The following is a 27,745-nucleotide window of genomic DNA, read 5'->3' on the forward strand; positions in this document are numbered from 1 at the left end:
GTGGCACAGCACACAATTCTACACCTGCTGTTCTGGTCAATCAGCAGAGTTTGACACTGCAGCCAGAAAGGGAAAAAGGGCAAACATAAGGGCTTCTCGCCATCTACCCCCAAAGCAAATACAACTGAAGGCTCAGACAACTTTTTTTTAATGATTAAAATGTTGGGGAAGAAAGTCCAAGCGTGCAGACTGGCTTTGTTGGGAAGATGCTCTTTGCTCCTAAGGGGAAGGCGTTTCACCAGGCACAACGCTGGGTCAGGTGTATGGATCAGAGAGCTGTAGGGAGTATCTCGTGAGTAGGGACTGAAGGGAACCTTTCAAAAGCTTGGGGCCCTCACTGCTTGATGCAAAAGCACAAAACGGATGAGGTCTCTGTGCTTAAGAAGGCATAGTAGCTACGTTCAGGGGCCACAAAGCCAGTAGCAGCTGCGTCGTGGACATCGGGAGAGCCCAGCATCACGGGGCAGACAGCTCATGTGAGAACCACCATACCTGGGTGCTAACACGTGGCCTGTACCAAAGTTTTTTTTTCAAGATTTATTTATTTTTACTGGAAAGGCAGACTTACAGAGAGAAGGAGAGAGAAAGTTCTTTCACCCACTGGTTCACTCCCCAAGTGGCTGCAACGGCCAGAGCTGAGCTGATCCGAAGCCAGGAGCCAAGAGCCAGGAGCTTCTTCTGGGTCTCCCACACAGGTGCAGGGTCCCAAGGCTTTGGGCCATCTTTGATCACTTTCCCATGCCACAAGCAGGGAGCTGGAAGGGAAGTGAAACAGCCGGGACACGAGCCAGCGCCCATATGGGATCCCAGTGCTTGTAAGGCAAGGACTTTAACCACTAGGTTACTACACAAGGCCCATACCAATGCCCTAACACCATCAAGAGAAGCCAGTACTTACTGACTGTCCATTTGTTGCTAGTCATTGTATTCTGGCCTAAGTTTTTTCGTTATAGTAGTTCAACGGAGGTTGGTTTTCTTGTCCCCATGTTCAGATTAGGGCTTGGGTTCCAAAAAGGATAGCTAAAATCCTTTAAGGCAGAGAGCTAAGAATTCCAACTCAGGACTAGATCTGACACAAGAATCAGGTTTCATCAGTTCTTGCAGCCCCTGCCTTCACAGACATTGAGGGAGAGGCCTTTCAAGTTGGATTTTAAAATATGTGAAAAGGGCCTGGAGCGATCGCCTAGTGGCTAAACACTCGCCTTATGGATGCCAATTCATGTCCTGGCCGCTCCACTTCCCATCCAACTCCCTGCTTGTGGCCTGGGGAAGAGGACAGTCCAAAGCCTTGGGCCCCTGCACCCACATGGGAGACCCGGAAGAAACTCCTGGCTCCTGACTTCAGATCAGCTCAGCTCCAACCATTGTGGCCACTTGGGGAGTGAACCAGTGGACAGAAGATCTTTCTCTGTGTTTTCTTCTCTCTATAAATGTGTGTTTCCAATAAAAATAAATAAAACTTGTGACAAATACATTTCCAGGAGAAGGGCACAAAGTAGCCTCTCCTTGCCTGCCTGCTCTTTGAACTCGCCATGTGACATGCCTTCCAGGATTCCTCTGCCGCCCCACCAGACTTGTTCAGAGCTCTCAGACGAGGGGCATGGTGTTGCACAGTCACAAACACCAGTTAGGTCTGCAAGCTGAGAATGCTGTTGTGTGGAACGAGCCTGTTTGGTGGTAAGGGATGGAATAAACTAATGTGAGAATCTGCAGTTACCCTGGGCATAAATTTCATTGTTCGACAAGAATTCATTCTTTTGAAGCCCAGTCCTTTGTAGGATCCCTGCATGTAGCAGGTGCACAGCCAATATGACTTGAGTGAAGGGACAAGGCATGTGCTAAGCATGGTCCATGGCTCCCCATTTGCAGGCTGGACCTCCAACCAGCAAATACCACTCGTTTCTTTGACTCAGAAGGCCCTATAAATAGTTCGTGTTGATTGAAGGCAAGCAACACAACTGCTGTCTACACTCAGAATAAAAATAGTTCAGTGGTCTTCCAAGGTGGACCCACACCTCTGGCCCAGCAGGACAAGGCACGACAGGCATGTTTCCTACTTTAGAGCACATGGTGTCTCTACAGGACCCTTGGAGCTTAGGAACACACGACCTGCGTTTGGCCCATATCCTACTACATTCAGTAAACTCGCTAGTCCCACGTTCTTATTTGTGAAACAGCAATGTGAAACAGCTGAGGCCCGGACAGGGGGGTCACTGAGATGGTTACTTGCAGCAGCTGAATAGTAGTTACCCTGCAGAGGCTGTCCAACCTACCTACACCTCTCATTGAAAAGCACACACAACAGAAAGACACCGCATATACCAGGGGCTCTAAGCTTTGGCCGTAAACAATGATCAAAGAGTTTCATGAAGAGTAGCCACAGTCGCTGTTGGAGTTGTCTCCTTATTTGTACAGGAATGGGAATCATTAGTGGCTAGCAAGGAGTGGGCTCAGGTGGGGACGCCTCTTAACTGCAAGGTCTCGGTCAGGAGCGGGCTGGTAGGGGTTGGGGACAGAGACTTGGAGAAAGCTTGACACAGTGGCATCTTACCTGGTAGCACAGGATGGTCTGCTGCACCAGCCGCGCGTACCCATCCAAGCGGACCCCGGAATTGCTCCTGCTGCGCATCTCTTCCACGCTCCGGGTTCCAGAAGTCGCTAGAAGTCGGCTCTGCTGCGGAGAGGCGGGCCGCCTGGCCTGCAGCTGCCTGGTAAGCAGGCTTCTCAAATACCCAGGATGGGGAAGGGCGGGAGGAGGTGGGGACTTTTCAAAAAAAAAAGGAAGAAAGAAAGAAAGAAAAGTGTAACTGGAAAGCGAGCCAGCCAGTATGGCTCGGCCGGGAGGCGCGGGGGCGGAGACGGAGGCTGGCGTTGTGGCGACTCCGCCTCGACCAGGCCAGCCACGCTCCCGCTCCTCGCTGTCCCGGGCGGCCCGAGGGGCAAGCCGGGCGAGGGCTGAGCGCGCGCTTACCCAGGATCTTTTGTCCTCGGGGCGTAGTGAGCAGCCACCCGCCTCGGCTGTGGAGCAGCCCACCCAGACCTGCCCCCGCCCCCGCCCTGGCCCTCCAAGTAGCAGCCCGAGGGAACAGTGTCGAACCTGGCTCAGAATGGGAACTAAATTGCTTCCTTAATCCCCTTCACTTCCCCCCGGCTGCCAGCAGGGGCCGGAGGAACAGGTCTTCAGCAGCGGCCTGCCCCGCCCTGGGGCCGAACCCACGGCGCCGGGCCTGAGGGGCGACCTGCAGGCAAGAGCTCGGCCAGAGGCCCCGCCCCACCCTGTGATGTCATCAGAGCCCCACCCCTAGCCCCGCCTCTGCCACCCACCGGAACCCTCAGAGCCTGTCCTGTAGGGAAGCAACCCTGGCCGGCCTGCAGCGGCAGTGGCGAAGCTGGCGGCTGGTGTGAAGCAGATGGCCTCCCTGAGCCACTCTGTTCCTCCAAGGACTGTAAACCCCAGCCGATGCTGGAGAAACAGGCCCTCTCAAGGCGTGCATCTCAGTGCCCCTTCCTTGTCCCCATCCCCATCGCTGTTGTGCAGAACCCTGCTGGGGGAACCTAGCCTGGAAGGGAAATAGGGAAAACTGGACAGGGTCCTCCAGCTACCTGGGCTAGGCTTTCAGCTTCTCTTGCATCGCTCTGCAATTTGAGACTTGCTATTCGTTCATTTCCCATGCCTGCTGATCGCCTACTGTTCCTGCCGGCCTTTGGCCTGGCAGCCCTTGTGTTGTGCCGGATTTTGATATCCCCAGAAAATCATCAAGTCTGAAGTCGGTGCTAAGGTATAAAGGTGGTTTATTCAGGTTAGCCTAGGTCTCCCAACCACCTCTCCCAGCCCAGCAGGGCTGGAGGGGGAGGGGCCGCTGCAGCCCAGGCTGCTGCAGGATCAGCAGGAAGGGCCAAAGGGGAGGTAAAAAAAAAAAAGGGGCAAGCAACTTTCAGAAAGTACAAATTGGGCCCGGCGGCGTGGCCTAGAGGCTAAAGTCCTAGTCTTGAACGCCCCGGGATCCCATATGGGTGCCAGTTCTAATCCCGGCAGCTCCACTTCCCATCCAGCTCCCTGCTTGTGGCCTGGGAAAGCAGTCGAGGACGGCCCAAAGCTTCAGGACCCTGCACCCATGTGGGAGACCTGGAAGAGGTTCCAGGATCCTGGCTTCGGATCGGCACAGCACCGGCCATTGCAGTCACTTAGAGAGTGAATCATCGGACAGAAGATCTTCCTCTCTGTCTCTCCTCCTCTCTGTATATCTGACTTTGTAAAAAAAAATAAATCTTTTTTTAAAAAAGTACAAATTGATGAGCTATAGGGCAGTGAATCCTATCAAACACCAGGGACCTCCTTCCTGGGGAGTGGTCTGCCTACGTGACCTGCCAGGTGCCCTGCCGGGCGTCACATAGACTATCAGGCCTGGAGTTCACACAGGCCCCAGCCAAGCCATCAAGGCAGAATCACAAAAGCAGAAAACATCTAGGTCCTTCATTTGTCCACCACATTGTGGCCCTCATAGGAATTTCGCTGGACAGTTAGCTTCATGGCATTGGTGCTGCAAACACCTTGCTATTTTCCACATAGCTTCTGTTGGCTTGACCCCTTTGGCCCTTCTCACCACCAGAATATTCTCTTAAAGGGCCAGTGTAACTTTCCCCTCCTATTGGCCCTCTACATTCTTCAAATTGTTCTTTCAGTAAAAACCTCAGATTTGTAGTTAGTTCAAATTCAATTCACACTTCAGTTCAGCCACTTAAAAGTAATGTGATTTTTTGCATGCTCCTACAGTTTGAACCTCAATGTTCACATCTGTAAAATGGGGCTAAAGATTATATAAAGCCCTCAGCAGCGCCCTGCCTCCTCTGTGATTTGGTTAGACACAGCCCAGGACTTCAGGTGAAGCTGTACCATCAGTTTTGAAGGGAATAATCATGACCATTCGTCAACAAAGTTGGTGCACATGCTGAATGGTGGCAGTGTCTTGAGTAAGAACTCCACCTCCTGGCCCCTGCTCTGATACTCGAGGCTTGTTCTTTTCTGTCTCCTTGCAATAGGCACTCAGACTGTGGCTGCTGCTTAGGAACAGCCTGCCTCTCACCTGTCCCATATTTGTATGAGGTGTAAATACATGAGCTAGCAGAACTGGCGCTGTGGCAGAGCCGGTAAAGCCGCTGTCTCTGGCACTGGCATCTCGTGAGCACCAATTTGAGTCTCAGTTGCTCCACTTCTAATCCAGCTCCCTGGGAATGCAGTGGATGCTGTAAATGTGTGGACCCCTGCATCCTTGCAAGAGACCTGGAAGAACTCCCTGGCTCCTGGCTCCTGCCGGGCTCAGCTCTAGCCGTTGTGGTCATTTAGGGAGCGAACCAGCCAATGGAATACCTCTCTCCAGTTCTTTGTTCCTCTCTAACTCTGCCTTTCAAATAAACAAATTAAAAGAAAAACAGGAGCGCGTGTTTAGCTTAAGGGCTAAGATACTTGAATCCATTAGCATAAGGCATAGGTTGAAAACATGGCTCTGGCTCCTGCTAATGCAGACCTTGCGAGCAGTGGTGGTGGCCCAAGTAGTGGGATGCCTGCTACCCATGCGGGGTACCCTGGTGGAGGTTCCAGTTTCCTGCTGCAGGACAGCCTGGTTGCAGCTATTAGGGGTATTTGGGGAGGGAACCAGGAGACAGGAGCTGTATCACTGCCTTGCCAAGAAAGCACATATTAAGAAAAAACCAGATAAGATAATTTGACTGAAAGACCATAGTCCAAACATAAAACCCGATAGGAAAATGAGTGTAGCAGACTTAAGATATTGGACATTACTAATACTTATCTTCATAAGGCACACCCTGCCACCTCTATGCCACTCCACTAGGGAAAATGACCACAAAGAGCTTCTTATTGAGACAGTTACCAAACATCAAAGGATTCTGCTGCAAATTTATTTTATTGATTTCAGCATTTCAGTTGATTTGTAACATTTCCATTGATTTTATAACCGTTTGGTTGATTTTTTTAACATAAATATAAGACAATTAAATAAATCAATAAATCAAAAATATTGCAGAGACAAATCGGTGTTCACAGAAGGAGATTACAGCACTACTACAGTTAGTCTGGAATACAACATCCACCGGAATATATGCAAGGGAGCTTGAATGAAAGAACCCAAGAAGGACATGTGTGTGGCGCTGCTCGAGCAAGTGTCAGCGGGAAGCAGATGGGTTGCGTGTGCGTAGGAGCAGTCGGCAGGTGATCTGCATGGCAACAACAGCATCACACAGTGGTCTGCTGTTCGCAGGAGCTGCTCCCCCTGTCACTATACACTCTTCCCGGCTTGACACATTTTACAAAATAGCTCTAAATCTGGTTGGGCCAGAGTGATTTGTCAGAATAATCAACAACAATCTTTTAAAGAACAGCAATATTCTCTGTTTCCCCTTTCTCTTGATCTCTCTTCTAAGAAGTCATCCTCTGCTGCTCCTCTCTTCTGAAAGGCCCGGGGATGCGGGCAGTGCCAGTAGGTACCGCCTTCACACTCACCACTTTGCTAACAGATGCTTGAGACTCCGGTTCCATCCTTGTCTGTGGCCAAGGTCTTTAGCTAAACTTGCTGCAGATTGCACACTCTGCTAATTAGGGGTAGCTGCACAGATAGCCATTGGTCTCAGTACTGGATGCCACGTATTGCTGTAAGGGTCATGCCTCGCACAAGGATGCCAGAGAGAATGAATGGAGCTCACACATGGCTCCTTTCCTGCAGAACTGTAGGCCTACTGTGTGCTGGCTGCCCCATGGAGTCCCCTTTTTCTAACTTGCTCATAGGTAGTGGTTGAGCTCATTGTGGCACTGTCACCTTATGGTTCCCAGTCTGGCTAGCATTGCTATTTTAGATTTCAGTGACGTTTTCTGTATTTCACAGCCCATACAGTCTCCAAAAGGAGCTTTAGAACTCACCAAATCAGCAAGGATTTTTCTGCATTATCACATTCAACAAAGTACAACTTCGAGTCTAGGAAGGCATAAACTTACACAGTAGGAAATAAATAACCAAAAACGCAGAAGTGCTATTTTGGACAATGTGGGTCACTAGCTTTTAGCCCGCATACAAAACAAAAGCATGCAGAACTACACTTGCCAACAGGTTAAAGTCAACAGCTTCTTTATGTTACCAAAGGTCATTTTCAGCCCACATCTTTAGAGACTAAGTGAACTACTTTTTTGATCGTTTCTCACTGTGTTGTTTAAAACTAACTTCTTTGAAAGAAAGCAAAGAAACCAAATCACAAATGTCTAAAAACTATGATAGATTTTTTGTTTATTTTTTAACAGATTTCTTGATTTATTTTTCCTTCCTCTTCAATAGTAACCATCGCTCCCAGTTAGCTTCTGCTCCTCTCGAGGTTGCTAAGTAGAAAACAAGTTGATTTTCTTCATCTCACATTGTGTAAAAGGCAAAAGCTGGACCTTTCATGCTGCCGAGCTTCATGCTCTGATCAGAGAAAGGGAATCACATTTGCTCAATGAAGGGTAAGCTTCCCCTCTTCGAAGTCCTTCTGAGAGTCATCCGGTTTTTACCACTGCCCGAATCTTCTTTCTCACTACACAGGTGCTGTTTGCCAGTGAAATCGTGAAGGCACACGTCTCCATTCTGAACACTGAAAGAAACCCCATTCTTTTCCGTGGAAGCATTCCCTACATCAGGAGAATCGAAGTCAGTGTCATGAGGGAGCCACAGAAAGCAGTAAAAAACAAACCCAGACACTGCTCTCATTTGAGCTATGCACGAATATATCTTTTAAAAACATGATATCCATATTATTCCCTCCTTAAGGTCACTCAAACTCAGCACAGCAAATTGGAAACATTCTATGGCATTTTAAAAAACAAAATAATCAAAATATGAAGCAAAGCAATATGTTGTATATCAAAAAGCTTATTTCCTAACTCTGGTTGAGTCTATATTGATTACAAGTAGTGTTAAATAACCTAAGGAAAGATCCTGGTGTCCCTTCAAATGTTAAATAAGGTCAATAGAGTCCCCATGTGTATCCTTACAAAATTCCTGGTTCCCTAAAATTCCTATAAAATAAATTTTCATATTAGAGCAACACAGGGCAAGCAGCCCCAACCTTTGTGACAAGACAGCATTTTTTTTTTTATTATAGTTTAAGCCAGTTCTGATTAGATAAGGATAGATTAGATTCCTTCAGGATAGAGCTGATTTCCAAGAGGAAGCCACCAATTCCACCCTGAAAGTCCAGGGCCAGGGCACCACGGGCATGTGAGGGCAGGCGTGCTTTACGCCTGGCCACTTCCTTTGCAAGCAGGCCCTGGACGCAGGGGAGCACAGCAGCTGTGCTTAGCCCCATCTGTTGGACCACCTTACTATTGGGAGACAGCACAGAAAGCTGTGTAATAAGCTCATCTGTTAGTTGGCGACTGGTAATGCAAATACAGCAATGCTAATAATATGCAGAGCACATTCTAACTGACATCTCATTTTGAATCCTACTGGATGAGTAGGACCCATTTCATGGATAATGAAACTAGGGCTGCAGAAGCCTCGCTGTGCCCAAGGTTATCCAAGCCCTCTAAGGCAGCTCATAACTGAGCTATGTCACATTAGTGCAAACTCGGCCACTGATATGATTAACACAGTTGTCTGTGCCACCTTTCCAACAGGCCAAGGTGCCTGGCCATCTGAGGCAGCTGTTCAGATTTAGGCATTTTGGCTTGAGGACATTTTGGTACAGGAACACTTTGTCCTGGTAAGATAAACAAACCGATCTACTATCAGCTTTCTTTTTTGCAAGTGTCAGTTGCATTCTCCATGCATCCTGGATCCCGGGGTGGGGGAGTGCAGAACCAGGGATCTTCATCTATTAATATATGTCACATGGCTCTAACATGTATGTTCACCCTCACCGGCAGGTATCAACATAGCTGTGGCAGGCAGCTGTGGCACAATGTGCCGTGGCTGTTGGATCTGACTTCCCCAGAGCATGATGATGCAGATAGGGCCAGGCCAGTCAGATTTCATCTCTGAGTGTTGTTTCTACAGAAAGATCTGGCATATGAATTCAGAGCCCTAAACATGTTTTGTGATTTGAAGGCTTTGTAAACCCACTTCACATTTTTTATTACTCTGTGTTCAAGTTGCTTTCTTAGGCTTATAAACCAGCCTGAATTCATACTACCTTCACTCCGTTTACTTATGCTGGTTCAGTTATGATACAGCTGTATGGCATGGAACTCAGAGCCTACCTTCTGGTAATGACAGTAAAGAGCTAAGGGCATCGAGGCAGCTGTTTCTCTCTCTCTCTCTCTCTCTCTCTCTCTCTCTCTCTCTCTCTAACAGCAGTGGATCTCAACAAGAAGCAATCATGGACTCTATGTGACCCCTGCCCCAGGAACAGCTGACCATATGTGGGGACATTTTTGGTTGTCAAAACTGGAGCTGGGATGCACCATAAAGAATTAACTAGCCCTAAATGTCAATTGTGCCTGAGGTTGAGAAATCTTGATTTGACGCATCCTATTGTATTTTGAAAGTCTGGACAAACCATCAGTACCTTCCATCTTTTGGAGAGTGGAAAGCTATTTTGTAGATGTGTGCACCTTCTCCCAAACTTTTTGAATTAGGTATGAGAAGAGCTACTAGCCTAAAACAACAGATAAAGGCAAATTCTCCATGCAAGGAGATAGTATACTGGCAGAGTTTAGGTTCCTGTAAAAATGCAAAAGATACTAAGAAGTCAAAGTTGGTTAAAAAAGTGTGGGGGGGAGTTAGAAGAGGGAGCAAGATAAGTTTTATGAGTAAGAAACAGCCAGGTCTTATGCAAGAAAGAAAAGATCGCAGAAGTTTTTAGCTGGAAATGTCAGAATTAGTGAGGGAGGCACCACAGCAGTAACCTGTTCATCTATTAGTGACATGGGTACAATACTTGGTATATTCATGGGGTTTGGGTGCTGTCACAAAATTACCTTTATCGTCAGAAAGACTTGACAAATGTGAAAAATGAAAAATAGAAAGGTTTAAAAGTGTTAGATGTGTATGATTATAGGTATAATAAATATCAGTCTTATTATTTTAGGTACTGCTCTCACAGAAATAGCACAGTACTGAAGTCTTTGGGCAATACTTAAATTAGGACTTAGAACTTTCAGGTTATCATGCAATCCCATTACAAAAAACTAAATCTTAAAAATTAATTTGAATATTTGCTCTAAAACAAATTTGGATGGACAAACTTATATGGGAACCACATTTTGATCTACTAGTCATATGTCATTCTATTGCTTAACAAAATGCCACTAAAGGATAAAAGTATTTTCAAAAACAGATACTAGCTTGCTAAATACTATATTGAGACATACATACCATTCCCGCTTGCGTGTACTGAGCAATCATTATTCACTAGCAGTGTGGTGGAGTTAGTGGAGTTACTGTTTGATTGTAAGGAATTTGAAGAGCTGGATACTCCTTGGTTTACAGTCTGCTTCTTTAAACCATTAGTAGCAGTTTTACTCCAGTCTACAGCAGAATAAGCATTACAGAAAAACAGGGCAGTACGTTGAAGCTCAAACGCCAGAGACAGATCACAGTGTAACAGTTCTAGCACCTGCTCTCTCACGACCAGAACTCTCACAGAGACACTTCACACTTTGCAGGCTGGTGTGATACAAATTTTTCATTTATTCCCTAGACATTTGTCCTAGAAGTGATTTCCTGGTGGAAAGTCACCTATCATCTCCTGGCATGAAAAGTCAAGCTAGCTTGGTTGTGTGTGTGGTATCCATTGCACTGGGTGGTAATGCAGAGCTTGCTATGGCCTCCACAAGAACAGACTGACGGTGCTGTGTTTCTCTGCTGTTTGAAACTCCATGGAAATGGCTCATTATAGGTACTGCCATGTTCTATAGATACTGCCAAGGTAGGTTTCCCAGGTACTGATGATGCACAAGGAATCTAGCTCTTCCAACAATGCTTCATTTCTCTCTTCTTAATAATGAGTGAAATACCTGACTACCCAACAGGGAATATGTGAAAATAATTTCAGAATGATCAGACATATGCTAAAAACAGCTAATCAAATGCATCCAGATGCTAAAGTTTATACACCAAGTTTCAGCCTGCTGACATAAAAAGTTGAGTCAAGAGTTAAAAGATTGTGAGGGTAAATATTAAAGATCACTCTGGGAAATGACAAACAGGAGCTCAGGGGAAATTCTCAAAACGTCACTGTCTCTTCTTTCCAGGGCAGTTATGTATGGGTTATTCTTTTTTAACCCATCTAGAGTCCCCAGCCCCTATGCTCACCATGGATATTTTCTCTTGGGCAGATTCCACTAACTTCCAGATCAAATGATCTTTGCTAAGGACTGCTTTGAACCTGAATGTATACCATCTTTGCTTTAAGGTGTAAGAGGAGAAAAAGGAAGGAAAGTCTTTACCAGAGTTTTCAGCCAGTCGCAACCTGCCACAACACAGATACCGCCGCCACTGCTTCCTGACGTTCTCCTTTGCTGCACAGTAAAAGATGAATATGAAAAATCCTAAGGGCGAGGGGAGGAAGCAAAACCGAACAGAATGAATGCCATGTAAGACCTGAGTGTCAAGAACTTGCTTTTTACATAAGATCTTTGGCAGCTGTGGCTCAAATGCAATTTCACAGATTAATGCCCAGAGTCCTAGGAAAGAAGAGGCAAGGGGGGAGGGGAAACTTAGTTTTTAATCTTTGTAAAATCAAGTGGAATGATCCCACTTCCTGACTCTTCTCTAACAGCCTGGACTTGGCTTTTGTAGCGGTGGAAGTACAAGATATGTGCCCAGGATCCCAGTGGAGATCCTCAGCTCGCCTCCTTCTGGATTTACAATCTACTCCTAACTTCTGTGGAACGCCATCTCTGTAGCAGCTCTCACATCCCTCTCCCCTCTGCTGCACCCTTTGTCTAGCCTTTGCTTGGGCCTCTCCCTCTTGCCCTGGAGCCTTGGGCACCAAAGGCAGGCGCTCGGCTATCTTCCCACCTCCCTCTGACCTGCTCAAGGAAATAGTCCCCTGGCATCCTGCGTGGAGAGCAAACTGAAGACTGAAAAGGGGGCACTTGGTCTGCCTGCTGCCCACCTGTGCCCCTGGTTCCTCAGGCTAGGGCTCACCTCAATGCCCCATCTCTGCCACTTGCCAAAGCTTTTGCCAATACACATTTGCAGATGAATGACTGGATTTTGAACCTCTTTGGCCAGCTCCAGTCAAGCTACTTTGAAATTCTGAGTTTGCATCTAGTATGATACACATGCTCACCGACAAGACTCACTTAATATTATACATCTGTATGCATTTGCTACCTCAGAAGGCCACCTCGGTTGTATCAGGGGACAAACAATGGGAATCGCCAAGATCAAAGTGGTAATACCCACATTCAAATACCCTATGCACATCTCTTTTTAAACTTGATTATTTTCTGCTTAAACTTTTATTTTTGAAAGGCAATGAGAATAATAAGAAGCAGAGATGCAGATCTCCCTTTTGCTGATTCAGTCTGCAAATGCTCCCAACAGCTAGGGCTGGGTCAGGTTAAAGCCAGGAGGCTGGAAATCAGTCTGAGTTGGCCATGTGCCTGGCAGGGAGCCAAGCACTTGAGTCATCCATCACCTGCCTCCCCAGGTGCCAGAGAATGGAATGGGTTCAGAGAAGTGAGGACTGGAGCCCAGGTGCTCTGAGCTGGGCCACAGGTGATTGAAGGGCTGTTTTAAGTGCTGTGCTACATGCCCAGCCATCTCTTCTCTAACCCTCAAGACCCTGTGAGTAGGACTTTGTTCCTTTTTTCTATTCACTCACAGCCTGCGGAGATACTCCAGTGGAAAAAAAATGAGTCATTTCCCATTTTAAGAAGCCAACTCTGAGGGTTGCCAAAGAACTGTAGTTGGACTTGGTGAACACATACAAATACAGGAAGTGTCAAAGTAAAGGGCTACGTGCCCAGCCTGCTCCTTTACTGTTGCATGTCCTGCACTGGGCTGACTGGCTTTTTTGCCTTTCCATTTCTCACTGACTCCAAATCACACGGACCCAAGAGGGTGGAGCACAGGGCCCCTGCCAGGGACACAACACAGGGCTGCATGCCTCTCTGTATGCATGCTCTGTGTTAATGGCAAGTTGGGCTTTGTGTCAGCTAGGAACCAAGTGAAGCAAGAGTAGTCATTGGCTCTCTCAGCAATCCACTGTGGCAGGCTCCCCCAGATATGATCTCTCTAACTAGGACTGCTGGGTCAGGAGGGGAAGAAGCCCCAGTTCTTGAACTTGGTGAGCATCGTTCTTCCGAAGATCTCAATGTAGCCTTTGTCAGTGAAATCAAAACTCAGTTTTGCATTCAGAGTTACCCTAAGTCACTAAATGAGCTGCTTTTCACATATTCTTAGCAGCGATGTTGGTAGATCGGACCGGTATCACGCTGGGCAAATTTAAAGCCACAGAGCTTACCTTGCAAAGTATTAAAGATGGCAAAGAGATACATGAAGGCAACGTTAACTGGTCCCCAGGCAAAGAAGGCGAAGCCCCAAGTAATGCCCAGGAGAAACGTGAGGCCAGCGATACTCCTGAGGTCTTGAATGCTGGTTTTTCTCTGGGCTCCCAGCTGCTTCTTCTTTTTAATGCGACAAAGCTGAACCAGGACCACGATGAACATGCTGATGTTCAGCAGAAAAATCACACAGAAATATCCTACAACTGTGATATAGAACACCACATTGCTGTTGATCCAGCAACTGGCATGGAGGCAGGGTGGGAGGAGAGAAAGAAGGGAAAGTACATTACACTGATGTAGAATCCAAAATGGCTCAGCGAACCTATAATGTTTTATGGAAACATTTTCTACCAGCACAGGAGAAGAAAAAAAATTTAAAACCTGCTAATGTCCACAGCAGTAAGAAGAATTTCAGAATTTATTTCAGAGTTTATATGTGGCGAAGTATTTAAAAGAAACTTCAAGTGTTTAGAGTTTTATCATTGTAAATCCTAGTGACTCAACTGTGCGAGTTTTTATCAGTATAATGTGACCATATCTCATTTTTATCTAATGAAACTATTAAAACTATTTTTGAAATACTACCTCCTAATCCATCTATTTTCAAAATGCTCCCTCTAACTCATTAAACAGCAGCACTGCATTTCCAATGAGCTTATGTCATTCCATATGACTGGGAAGGCTGTGGTTGAACATTGGTGGATCTGCTTAAAGAGTCAATAGGCTGATTAGACTCTCCAGTTTTCGGGAAGTTTTTCATTTTTTAATTTACTCAGCATGGGCTTTGTACTCACAAGTCATCAGGCGATCCATTGGGGAACTTCCCATAGGATGCAAGCCCGTAGTTATCTGCAGATACAGTCAGGACAATGGACACGATCACAGCTGGCATCCCTGCAAGATAGGAAACAGCAGTCACATATAGTTTGAATAGCCAAAGATGATGAGAGAGAAAGCTTTGAGAGAGCACCTTCTACCCACAGCATCATTACACATGTCTTTGCTACCTGGGAAGTACAAAATAGCGAGGCCAGCCAGGAGCTCAGGTGCCGAGCTTAGGCTTAGCAGGCTTCAGGCTCACTAAGCTATTTTTCTAAATGCATCGAGCACCATCTGTGCCAGTCTCAATTCGAGGCTGGAGACACAAAGCAAATTCATAGCCCAACCTGGAGGTGTTTTATGTTCACGGCAAATTGCAAGGAAATATGTTCCAGAAAATCCAAGATTGTTCTTCAGCCAGGCACTATGTAAGGAGTACAAAGCTGTCTTCTAACCAGGTGTGATCCGCTTCATGTTCTGTCTACCTGACCAAAAACATCCAAAACACTGAAGAAAAAGAAGGTGAAGACAACACATAAGCAAACTTATACATACCCCAACCAACCACGCAGAATTTAAGGATGTATTTTCGGATGTAGGTGTTGAACACCTTGACAAGGGCCAGGTACATGTGGAATGCTTCCAGACCCATCCATGTGAATGAAACCAAGAGAAAGTAGTGAAGAAACACAGCCACTGAGATGCAGAGGCCTCGACTGTTGTAGAGAGCGATCCATGAATCCAGGAGGAAAACCAGGTTCAGCAGGAGCAAAGCAGCACACAGCTGGATGAGAATTTTGGAAGGGTAATCCCTCCGGATCTTTCTAAAAGGAAAAGGGCAAGGAAGAAATTAGCATGATCTTCAGCCAACCCTTGTATGAGTATGCTTGTCAAGCTGTCTCCGAATCCAATTTATTCTTATTCTCTGGTGAACATCTGTATTTGTATATTTTGTCTCTTTGAATACGCATGTGACTATTTGGGGGAGGCATTAGAAATAACAAAGGAAGCAAACCCCCACAAATCTAAATGGAATCATGTGTGATAACCACATGGAAAATTTGTGCCTATTTCTGATGAGTATCGACCCATACATTTAAATAGTTTGCAGTAGACTCTACTGGAAGTTCATTGCATTTCCCCCAATCTTTTAGAAGCACATTGCTGCTGCTTCTCATATAACTAAAATGAGCCACATTCCTGTATTTTCTTAGGCCACCAATTAAAATGAGATCATGGAAAGAAAAGTATGAAATATATCCAAAATGTAACCACACAGGAAAGTACAGCTCATAGATGACATGTACATGTTCATGTGTGCATAACTGCATTTGGTGAAGTCATACTGAGTAATGGCTAGCCTCAGATCATTTAGTCTCATTACCAATATTTTCAGTCTACCAGAGGACCTGCCATCATAGCTGGACCATAAATGGGCTGAAAAGTTTATACACTTCCTGATCAGTATTAAAAAACTAAATCCTAGAACATACAGAATTCAGTTACTGTGATTTAATGTGATATTAAAATGGGATTTAATGTGATATTAAAATGGCTATTTCCTTCTTTTCTAATAGAATGCTTTTTGGAATTTCCTCCCACAAAATGACCAGGCGACCCTTTAAGTGACTTGAGGAAGGTCATTTCTGCTTTGACTTGCAAAACCGCATATGATGAGTATCTGTTTTTTCAGTGTTTTTCTAAAATGTTTTTTAACTAACACGTAAGAATTGTACATACTTAAAAGATACCATGTGATGTTTTGATATATATGCATAATGCGGTATCCAATTCAGAACAAACATAACTATCTCCTCAGGTGTTTATCATCTCTTTGTTAAAAAGTTTCAACATCTTGTACTTTTTAAAAAATATATAGTATTTTTTTTTAATATTTATTTATTTTTATTGAAAGGCAGATGTACAGAGAGAAGGAGAGACAGAAAGATCTTCCATCCACTGGTTCACTCCCAGCAGCCAGATCTGGGCTGGTCTGAAGCTCAGAGCCAGGAACTTCTTTTGGGTCTCCCACACAAGTGCAGGGACCCAAGCCTTTGGAGCATCCTCCGCTGCTTTCCCAGGCCATAAACAGAATGCTAGATCATAAGTGAAACAGCCAGGACTTGAACTGGGGCCCACATGGGATGCAACAACCACAGATGGAGGATTAGCTTGCTATGCTACCATGCTGGTCCCTACATTATTGTTCTCTACAGCCATTCTAGGGTGAGACAGTTTAAGTGAAATTTTGCAACATCTTTCTTTGTCACCCCCACCCGAGTTTAACATGTTAATTTTGGTGTTAATCATAACTTGGAGGCTAACTATAGCTCTTTCGCTTTTCATGAAGCTAAGATCTATCTAAGACCACAAATGCTTGATTTGGGGGTATACACTCACCTTTCCTTTCACACTTATGATGAACTAGGCCTTGGCCTCATTCTGGCCTACAAAGATGATTATGGCACAATTCCTGCCTTCAGTGAGCACACAGACTAGTGAAAGGAAACAAGCATATGAACTTTTACCAGTAGATGCTCCACTGAGCAGGTGCAGGAGATAAGGCAAGCCAAGGAAAGGGCCCGATTATTTCATTTTAGCAGTGGAGCTGAGCACTGGGTCCCACAATGATGGGTCATATCATTCAAATTTCCAGTTGTTAATACTCACTCAAAGGCTATGTAGGTCACAAGAGTAACTGACAGAAAAACAGATGAAAGCCCACAACCGATATATGTGATAAACGTCAGAGCCATCATCTGAGCAGGTGGCAAGGATGTCCGCGAAAGGTCCTGGAAAAGAAAATACACTTTCAGATGATCAAAGGACTTTCAATGAGAGTTATGGTTTACCGTAGTCACCCCTTATTCTTGGTGGAGGCCAGAAATCACAGATTGTATGAAACCCTATCATTTATGCCTTTTTCATCTAATCAGGCAACAAGGCAGTTTGAGGCAGGTCAGCACAATTGGTAGAAATCTTTTTTTCACTTTCTCCCCATTGCAAAGGCAGAAGATTCATTCTTTCTGTAGATCTTAGCTATCTCCACCTAGTTTTCTTTCCTCAATCCATGAAGTTACATCTTTACACTTAAATGAGGCACTTTCTGATTTCTCCTTGGCAACTCTGCACTGCCAGCACCGCTAGTTTTACACTTTGGGCTATTCAGCACGCTGGCTAAGATGGTGTTGTGAGGCCCTTGTTCCAGAATGGAGTGCCTGGGTTTGAGTTCTAGTGCCATCCCCCAATTACAGCTTCCTACTGATGTTCACCCTGGGAGGCAGCACAAGAGGGTACAAGTACTTGGGTCCCTGCCACCCAACTGGGAGACTCGGATTAAATTCTAGACTCTTAGTTTTCTCTGGTCCAGTCCTGATGTTTGCGGGCATTGCAGAATGAACCTGAACATGGAAGATCTCCCTTATTTCTCCCTTCTCACTCCTGGCTACTCCATTCTGTCCCAGTTTCCCACTAACATGCTGTGGAAGGCAGAGGATGATGGCCCAAATGCTTGCATCCCTGCCACCACGTGGGAGACTGTGATATAGTAACATGTTGCTGCTTTAGTTGTTGTGGCCATTTGGGGAATAGAGCAGTAGGTAGAAGATGTCTTTCCTTGTCCTGCTGTCACTATGCCTTTCAAATAAAGCTTTTAAAAAATGATAACAATGCCCCACTGTACATATCTTACAGGACTACAAGCAGATCATTTATATAGAGGTATTTTGAGAAAGCTTAATGTTGCAAACGAAACATTTTCCATTGCCCATTCTCTGAATTCTTTAGTCCTCTTATTTAAAAGAGAAATAAATATAAAAATCTAATGTGGAAAAATACTTAGTTTGCATGTACAAATATTTCACTTCATGTTTGTTCTAAGAATCATTTTTGTTCCATAGAACTGTGCCAAGATATTGGGACATCTGTTGATTTATCAGGACGTGCATCACATTACACATTGTAGAGTGATAGCCAGGTAACCCTCAGAACCCAGACCTATGGCCCTGTTACACAGTTACACTTACCAATAACACGCCGAAGCTCGTCAGGTGGCTGCAAGTACAGATGGTTTCATTCTGCCTCCTGTCTTTGACGGAGCAGCCATCGTTTGACCAGCCTCCTCTGCCATCTGTTGGCATTGGGAAGAGTTTCTGTAGTATCAGCAAGCACCCATAACACCCCACCTTCCTACTTGCCCACCAAAGACTTAGAAAGGGTTACCATTGGAACCTACCATTTTTGTCCAAGTCCCAAAAGACACAGCTCACACTTGGGGCATCCTGCAGTAGAAAGAGAAATCACAAATATTTCATTTATGGAGCTAAACACCCAGAAAAGCAACTGAAGGTGGGGTGGCAGCACCACTATGGTAATGTTTATTTTAGACTCTTGGCCTTAATTTTTGGAGAATTCTAGTCCTAGATAGTTCCGAGGAGCAAGGGGTCCTCACACAAAAGTCAGGACTTGTGATATCCATTGCTTGTGTGTGGGGATCACCCTGGGACTTGATTAAAGTGAACCTTCCGACTCAGCAGCTCCTCGCTGGGGGCAGAGAGCTTGAGTTTCCAGCAAGCTCTCAGGAGATGCTAATGCCACAGCTTTGTGGCCCCCATGGAGTAGTAAGGTCATAACCAACATTCGGTGTGAACTGAGCTGAGAGATGCTCTCCCTTTAAAGGTGAGATCCACAGATTTCCATAGAGTACAGTTCAGCAGCCGGCATGAGCCTTGTCTTCATACTGACGTTTCATGGAAATTAGGAGGTTAGCTATTAGGCATTAGACATATTGAAATCCAACAGTGTGACCATGAGATTCTAGTTCATACAATATTTGGAAAAAGGTCAAGGTTCTTTAGGTTACAGTTGCCTCTTTTCAGGCTAAGTCTTACATGCATAGCTTACACAATGTCAGTGGATGGACCAATGGCCAGATCTTTCCTACCTGGCTTTGATCAATGTGCTTTAACATGACTGTCACGTTGCTTGTCAGGTTCCTGATGGTCAGATTGGCAACACTTGATGATATGACATAGCTGATCAGAGACAGGTTCTCCAAGGAGGGATCCTAGTACACCAAAGAGGTAAGATGACAACAAAAACTTAAATGCTATTGCAGAGCTTTAGAAGGACACTGAGGATATTGTAGTCCATATTGTTTATTTTACATATAGGTCAGAAGTCGAGGGCCAAGGACTACAAACTTTCCCAAGAGACCACAAATAGAAGTGGAGCTTGCACCACTGTGCACTGTTCAATTGACCCAGATTAGGACTACAGTGTCTCAAGAATTCTTGAAACAAAATGTTAAGTCATTTAAACTGAGTTCCTAAGCAGGCTCAAGCTTTCTGTACCTTCACACCTCAGGTAGAAGGAATAAGAATAGTTGTCTCACAGAACTAAGGTTTGCATTCTTTTTTTTTTTTTTTTTTTGAGAGTATAGGACTGTTCTTGGCAATTGAGAAATCCTATGTAAGAGCTATTTGAGTTGTGCTTTAAAATGAACTGTAGGTTTTGAGCAATATATTTGATTAGGAGCAGGCTTCAGAACATGCAGGGATTAAAATAAATCCCCCAACCTCCCAATAGTACCCAAACCAAAGGCAGTGGGTGGCAACTTTACCTGAAACAGGGCAGGTGTTTCAAAAAAGTTAAACTGAATTCTGGAAGCGAGCCCCACATCATTAGCTGGTACAGCACTCATCAGTGATGAAGGCAGAGTAATAATGCCAATGCTGTTCTCAGGAGCTTGAGTTTCCAGGGAAACCTGAACATCAAGTGCAAGACAAGAAAAATGTCTTTAGCTCCTGCTGATGTAAGGGCTTGATCTTTGCTATTTCTATATATAATGGTTTCTGCTTTGTGTATCTGACAATTCCAGGATTAAAGAGAAGATGTGTAATCCAGAAATGAGGCCTCCCAAGTCCCATTGGAAACTTGTCAAAGATATGTAGAAATGGTCAAGCAGTGCACAACTGCTGACCCCAGAGAGACCAGAGCAGTAGGTATACCAAGTTAGGACAAGCAGTTATGGACAATTTTCATATAACACTGAATTACGCTTGAAAAGGAAGACTAAGGAAAGTAAAAACCAAGTCTCAGTTTTACTTGGGTCTTTCAAGACCTTAGGCTCTCTGATAGGTAGACAGAAAATACTGGAAACATGACTGATACCCTGCACTAGCCACTAGACATGCTACTGTAGTTATCACTTGTTACAACACTGAAATGGGTTGGCAAAGAGCTGGCATTTCTGCACAGCTCTTCCAACTGCCCGAGACTCAGCCCCTAGATAGCCCTCTAACCAAATGTCTAGACTCCAGCCGCATAAGCATGACCCACAAAATGAATAAACAAGCCACAGTCAATCTATAGAATAGAATACTACCCAGGGGTAGACACTAACACGCGAACACTTACAATATGGATGGCTCTCCACTTTCCAAACATATTCTGCTAGAATGAAAGAAGCCAAATTCAGAAATAACAACCTACTCTGGCCAAGACCAATGTCATCTTTGATTCTGTGGTACTTTACTGTTAACAGATCTTAGAGACTTCTAGTGCACCCCTGACTACAAGCAGTAATTGCTTCAATCATGAAGTAGGATAGGGCCTACACAATCATGCACAAGAAAATGTGTTTCGCACAGAAATGCCAACATACCAGCAGATTTTCAGAGTCCTGGGCTGCAAAGGTGGTCGTGTCAAAATTACTGGTGTTCACTCTGACCACAGCCAAAGCCAATGAAGCAGAGGTCAGACTTATATTCTTGCTTGAAAAATTCAACTGTAAACCAATGTCATCCACTACTTTCAGCAATCTGTAGATAGATAACAGTTGACACTTAGCATACCCACTTTCATCTCTGCCCATGTTCTAAGCAGAATACAGAGTAGCACATTGAAGCTGTTATGAACCTAGAACCTGGGAGAAAGTTACTTGGCCATAGCTAATTGTACTAGCAGCATCTTCAGCATTCAAGGGTTCCCTCTCAGCACCACGCAGATTTGCTAAGTCATACCTTTGAGCCAGAGGTGCCAGCAGGGTGAGCGGGGTACAAAGGAGTTTGCTGACTTGGTTTATCATTTCTCCCGCACTGTCAGGCTCCAAGTTGCCCAAGGACAGAACCTTCTCCATCTCAGATACTTGGTTCTCAAGATCAGAAATAGTGGTGATGTTGATGGTTTCTATATCAAAGATTCAAATCATGTCACCAACACATCACAGCAAAAAAAAAATTACAACAAAGATAAACAGACATAGACCCTATGATCTGGCAAACTCTCCTCTAATGTATTGTGTCAGAAATGAAAACATACATCTCGGGGCTGCTGTTGTGGTACAGCAAGCAGAGGTAAAGCCTGCACTGCTGACATCCCATGCAGGTGTCAGTTCAAGTCCTGGCTGCTTCCACTTCCCATCCAACTCCTTGCCTAAGCATCTGGGAAAAACAGTAGAAGATGATCCAAGTGGCTGGGCCCCTGCCACCCTGTGGGAGACCCCAGTGAAGCTCCTGGCTTTAGCCTGGTTCAGGCCTGGCAGTTGTTACTACTTAAAAGTGGATCGATAGATGGGAGACACCTTTCTTGCTCTTTCCTCTAACAACACAAATGGACCTCCAATTTTTTGATACATCATGCCAAGTAGAAGTCAGAGTCAAAAGACCATCTGCTGTTTGACCCTCTTTATATGGCATGCTAAAGAAGTCAGAACTATAGGGAGAAGAAACAGGTCAGTGCTGGCCAGGGGTTACAGACAGGGGTAGGTACTGACTTCAAATGGACATGAGAGAGCCTTGGGGGATAGTGGAAGAGTTTTACATCTTGATTGTGATGGTGTTTACATGATTTTGAATGCTTTATCTGACTCCATTAAGCTGTAAAAATTTCATTTGTCTATAGAATTGAGAACCTATTACTGCATGTAAATTATACTTCCATAAACCTAACTGAAAGAAACAGAAGCACATCATAGTATATTCATATAAACACAGGTATACTTGGCATTTTTATCATGGGTACAGGATTTTATGTGGATACTCAGAAACTCTTGTGAAAAAGAGGCTGAAGGCTATTTCAAAAGTTCATGGAAAAATGCATACTATGAACAAATTCAGCATGAATTTCAAAACTTTTGCACCAATGTAAATTTACCTTTGAATTGAACTTTTCCCTGAATTTTCTCAGGTATATTGTATTATGAAATCAGCAGCTGGACTATCCCTGGAAATCCAATTTTTAATAAGTAATAATTGTGAAACAGTGATACAACCCTCACTTAAACACAAATCAATTTAATCAATCAATGGCCCACTTATTTTCATATTCCTTTATAATCTTTTTCTGCAGTTACAGTGTTACAGAGTGTGAGCTATTTGCTACTTGGCTATTCTCACTTCATGTCAAAATCTGACAAATGTCTCCAGGTTTCTGCAGTAGCCATGGAAGTGAGGTGGGCACGTCTGATTTCATCACTCCTCTCTTGTGGACCATTAAGTTTTATCTACTTTTTAGCTATTAAACAATGCCCCAATGTGCATCTTTAACAAATTTATCACTTGGCTTCTGCTGTCCCAGGATGCACAGGAGCAGGTTGCATAGACGGATAACCTGTTAGGTTGATTGTAAAAATCAATGAGAATAAGTTTGGAAAAATGAGCCGCTTAGGCCCAGGTTAATACACTTTAGCTTTGCTTTATTCTACAGCAACTGTTAACTCTTCCCTTGACGGCAGCCCTAATAATTTGGCATTTAAGTGTAAATGTCCATATTTATTTTTAAAAATTAAGGGCCTTACACGGTAGCCTAGCAGCTAAAGTCCTTGTCTTGCATGCTCAGGATCCCATATGGGTGCCGGTTCTAATCCTGGCATAAGACCTGGGAAAGTAACAGAGGATGGCCCAAAGCCATGGGACCCTGCACCCATGTGGGAGACACGAGAGAGGCTCCTGGCTTCGGATGAGCTCAGTAGAAGCCACCTGGAGAGTGAATCTCTATCTCTCTTCTCTGTATATTTGACTTTCAAAAATAAATAAATAAAATAAAATTTTAAAATTGAAAAAGCAGTGCAAATTGGAAGACATATGAATCCATTTGACAGAGGCTCCACTATCTTCTGAGGATGCTGGTAACATGGTGCAGGGATGGAGCACAACCTATACTCCAATCAAATGTCTGGCCAAACCTGCCTTTGAGTTGCATTCTCCAAATTCATGGGGGAACACCTGCTTTTTACTGGCTGAAATCCCAGAGTGTATCCAGAATGCTCTCTGCTTCTTTCCCTCTTCCCTTTATCTTGCTACAGCTAAGCCTGTGTGGTACCCAGGAGCCTCCAAGGTTTTCGTGGCATACTCATTATCACTAGGATGATCTTCATCTTTCCACAGAACAGGCTAAGCCAGGAGGAGCCAAATAGCTTCTCCTTGATCACACTGCCAGTGAGGCCTCATGCAGACCCGACGCCTAGATCCTTGGGAATTTTCGCTCCTATTGCTATCTTTGCTCAGTCTCACCTCTGTCACACTGTGACTAATTTTTAAGAACACCGATTTTTATTTCTGTGTTCTGTCTACATGGAACTACTTTGATCGTTGCAATGCTTTCTCTTCAGAATTCTGAAAGCATGGATCTAGCAATCTTTGAAGGAGAAAGAGACCTGATGAATATCCATCTAGATCAAAAGAGACCTGGACTTGTTCCTTAGACTTATTTCTTGGTCAAAACAATTGGTCCCAGCTGCAGCTATGAGTATGAATGCCTTAAAGAAAGCTCAAATCAAACATCATACAAAGAAAGGCTCAACATGGTTTGATCACAGGTATCTAAGCTTTACAGCTGGTAGCTGCATCTCAGGGAAACAAAATTCCAACCTGCACAAGAACAGCTTGGCTCCACATACGCACCTATGCTTTCAGGCACTGCACTGATGACAATTGTAGATGCATCTGTGGCAGGAGAGGAAAGCGAGGAATTCACAGGTGGTAGGGTGTGGGAAAGATCAGTCTGTAGCACAGGGGAAGAGTTAGTTCCAGACTGGAGGGATATATCAATGGAAGGGTTGGAAACTATGGAAGCTGAAGGCTGAGGAGAGGGGAGGTGACCCTTTCCTGTAGCAGAGTGAACTTTCTGAGTGACCAGTAGATTATCTAGGGGCTCAGGCAAAGAAACAGCACTAGAGACTTGGGAACGAATGGTGGTATGAGGTCCAACTAGGAAGGGCTTGTTGGAAGAAGCCAATGGTGGATCATGTGGTTGATCAGCAAGACAGACGATAGACTCCCGCAGATCACTGAAGGGAAAAAAACAGATACTGGTGAGACACCAATGAGATACTGAGGGGCCAATGTCCTCCTCCTGGTGGCCATCTGACACAGCCAGGACGATGTGGTTACTTCCTAGATCTGCCACTTCTAGCTTCTGTATGTCATGTCGTCTCTGTAGCTGCCACTGTCTCCCAGGTCCTGCCTATTCCCAATACCCACTTCCGAGGCTTCAAAGGTAATAAAACATCTGCTCTAAGAGTGGTTACACAGCTAGCTAATGATGGAGCTCTAGCCAGACACTGGGTTCACATTCTGCCCCCTTTTGTGTGTGCTGCTGCTGCTTTGCAACAGCTTTCTGCATTGGCTGCCATTAGGTCAATGGGGGACCTCAAAAAGACTATGGTCTTTTGATCAGATCCCAATGTTTCTAGAAATTCTATTATGCCAAACAGGCTCAACCCTTCAGCTTAACGGGATGTGTTAAATGGGGCAAGACACTCTACTTTTTATGCAGAAGATGCTGCAGATCCTTAACTATAGACTTAGAGCTGTTCCTTCAAGCCCGATCTTCTAATCCATCCCAGAAATGTGGCTGGTCAAGAGCAGACAGGCTACTCTTACGCTTCCATTCCTATATGAGATGCTTCCCATTTTAAACATGGTGTTTTTTTTCCAGGTACATCTTTTTATCTGATTTTAGAAAAATACAGAAGATGCTACAAAGTAAGAAAAAATAATTAAATACTTGTCATGCCAGCAGATGAATCAATCACTGGGAATGACAGGAAGCAATTTCATTCATTTCTTTGCTGTTTTTTCTCTGGATATTTTTATGTACCTGTGATCACATCCTACGTGACCTTCAGAGTTTTCTGTTGACTTAGAGCATCATCTCCAAGTGACTCTCCATTGAGGTTCTAAGTTTAAGGCAGAGCTGGAAGATCTCTGAAAACCCTTAATTCTGTGGCTATGTCCAGACCGATTAAATCAGTCTGACAGCCATGATTGGGAATTGGTAGTTCTTAAATTTTTTTTAATTTAAGCTAATTTTAGGTTTATGAAAACACTGCAAAAACAGTAGTAAGTTTTAGACTGCTCACCTAGCTTCCTTCAATGTTAACAGCTAACACCTAAGTTAAGCTCAAATACCTCTCAACATTTAGTATATAGGGACTAGTGCAGTAGCCTAGCAACTAAAGTCCTCGCCTTGCACGCGCTGGGATCCCATATGGGCACTGGTTCGTATCCTGGCAGCCCCGCTTGCCATTCAGCTCCCTGCTTGTGGCCTGGGAAAGCAGTAGAGGATGACCCAAAGCCTTGGGCCCCTGCACCCACATGGGAGACCCTGAGGGGGCTCCTGGCTCCTGGCTTTGGGTCGGCTCTGCTCTGGTCGTTGTAGCCACTTGGAATGAATCAACGGATGGAAGATCTTCCTCTCTCTCCTCCTCTCTGTATATCTGACTTTGCAATAAAAATAAATAAATCTCTTTAAAAAATAGCACGTAAAGTAACAAAGGAGGTATCTCAAATTATTGAGGCATAGTGGTACAATGGGCTTTTTATTAAGTGGTGCTGGAGACAGTAAAATTTATACCTTAAATCACAAGAATAAATCCCCAAGTGGACCTAAATATGAACAATGAAGCCATAAAAGTGTTAGAAAAATATCAGAATGGAGGGAGAGGCTTTCTAGCTATGTCTCCAAATTCACTGGCAAAATAAGACATCAAAAATTAGAATTTATATGGCAAAAAAATAATAATCAAAAGGCAATGCCATACTGGTAGAGAATGTTTGCAACACCACAGATAAAGAATTAATATTCACAATATATCAAGCACTCTTATAAATTGATCAGATACCCAACAGAAAACATAAGGACATGGCATGAATACCTCAGTCACAAAAAGATGCATAAATGGTCCCTAAAGATATGGGGGAAATATTCAAGCTCAGCCTTAACATTAGAAATGCTAGAAATAACACTGAGCTATCATTGTTCAAACTGGCAAAATGTCTTTGAAAATGATAATACAGGGGTGGGCATTTGGTCTAGCTATGTGGACTCTGGCTGGGTATACCTGCATCGCATATCAGCGTGCCTGGGTCTGAGTCCCAGCTGCCTGCTAATGCAAGCTTCAAGGGGCAGTGGTGATGGCTTACACGCCTGGATTCTTGCCCTCGATGTGGGAGATGCAGATTGAGTTCTAGGTTGCTGGGATTGGCCTGGGTCAGGCATTGTGGGCATTTGGGGTAGTAATGTTCTGTTTTTGTTAGTCTTTCAAATAAACAAAACCAATTACATCAAAAACAATAGCAAATCATCTGGCACATCTATTGGGAGTCCCCCAGGTTATTCTAATGGACAGCCAAGATTGTGAACTTGGTTTAAAGAATGGCTCAAATGGAAACTTCACAGAAAATTGTGTGTTTTTCCTGAAAACTGAAAGACCTTCTTCACTCCTGGGATCCCAAAAATAAGCCAGCATGGTGATTCCAACTTTTTGTTGTTGTTCCGAGAAAGGTCAGTGTGTTTATTACCTACCATTGCAGCTTTTCTAGGTCTTCTGGGGAGGAGGGGCAAGGTGTCCTTGCAGAACAACAGCACTGTTCTGTAGGAGACAAAAGGAAAAGGTGAAAGAACAAAGCCAGACGGCAGATCAGCCCCACTGAGTAACTGTTCAGGTCTTACACTGACTGCATTCTAAAGAGCAATTGTCTGAAACCAATGACAAAATTAATTGGATGTCATTACATTGACAATTATGATTCTTTTGTTATAGGAACACAATTATCCCATCCCTTTTCAGCAACTCCTAAGAGATTCAGAAGTAAACACGCCATGAGAACATTAGGTTAAGTGACATAAGCCAGGCACAGAGGGACAAGTACCACATGATCTCACTCCTGTGTGGAATCTAAAAACTTGAACTCATAGACAACAGTGAAATGGTGAGGACAGGGGGCGCAGGAGGGGGAGCGTGGGGAGAGCTGTGGGTTAGAAAACATAAAATTCCAGTTAGACAGGAAGAATAAGTTCAAGAGATCTGTTGCATAACATGATGATTACAGTTATATTGTATAATTGAAAATTGCTAAGAGTAAATTTGAATGTTCTCACCACATGAAAACAACTGGTAAGCATGTGAGGTAATCCATA

General features: G+C 44.4%; 2 protein-coding genes across 14 annotated transcripts in view; both read right to left on the minus strand.

Moving 5' to 3' along the window:
- PHKA2 (phosphorylase kinase regulatory subunit alpha 2) overlaps positions 1–2,904 on the minus strand; it is a 66,279-nt gene extending 63,375 nt beyond the window's left edge. For 4 of the 5 annotated variants that reach the window (XR_009244514.1, XM_058658482.1, XM_058658481.1 and 1 more), the window contains exon 1: positions 2,552–2,764. Coding sequence is in view for 4 of the 5 variants with exons in the window: in XM_058658482.1 (XP_058514465.1) it covers positions 2,552–2,629 (78 nt within the window). In the remaining variant the exon portion in view is untranslated. Of the gene's footprint in view, positions 1–2,551 lie in introns of all 5 variants that reach the window. The other variant, XM_004597482.4, reaches the window with a different exon arrangement.
- A 4,400-nt stretch (positions 2,905–7,304) lies between these two features.
- The window catches only part of ADGRG2 (adhesion G protein-coupled receptor G2), a 93,487-nt gene continuing 73,046 nt past the window's right edge, over positions 7,305–27,745 (minus strand). For all 9 annotated transcript variants that reach the window (XM_058658811.1, XM_058658810.1, XM_058658809.1 and 6 more), the window contains 15 exons: positions 27,131–27,197; positions 24,226–24,611; positions 21,346–21,511; positions 20,988–21,144; positions 19,944–20,087; positions 19,266–19,388; positions 18,558–18,603; positions 18,349–18,452; positions 16,994–17,115; positions 14,879–15,147; positions 14,299–14,398; positions 13,462–13,745; positions 11,435–11,536; positions 10,362–10,514; positions 7,305–7,672 (listed from right to left, as the gene is read on the minus strand). In XM_058658811.1, coding sequence (XP_058514794.1) covers positions 7,488–7,672; positions 10,362–10,514; positions 11,435–11,536; positions 13,462–13,745; positions 14,299–14,398; positions 14,879–15,147; positions 16,994–17,115; positions 18,349–18,452; positions 18,558–18,603; positions 19,266–19,388; positions 19,944–20,087; positions 20,988–21,144; positions 21,346–21,511; positions 24,226–24,611; positions 27,131–27,197 — 2,408 coding nt within the window. In that variant the 3' untranslated portion in view covers positions 7,305–7,487. The remainder of the gene's footprint in view (positions 7,673–10,361; positions 10,515–11,434; positions 11,537–13,461; positions 13,746–14,298; positions 14,399–14,878; positions 15,148–16,993; positions 17,116–18,348; positions 18,453–18,557; positions 18,604–19,265; positions 19,389–19,943; positions 20,088–20,987; positions 21,145–21,345; positions 21,512–24,225; positions 24,612–27,130; positions 27,198–27,745) is intronic.

The sequence above is a fragment of the Ochotona princeps genome, chromosome X (genome assembly GCF_030435755.1).
Source record: "Ochotona princeps isolate mOchPri1 chromosome X, mOchPri1.hap1, whole genome shotgun sequence".
Classification (NCBI taxonomy): Eukaryota; Metazoa; Chordata; class Mammalia; order Lagomorpha; family Ochotonidae; genus Ochotona; species Ochotona princeps.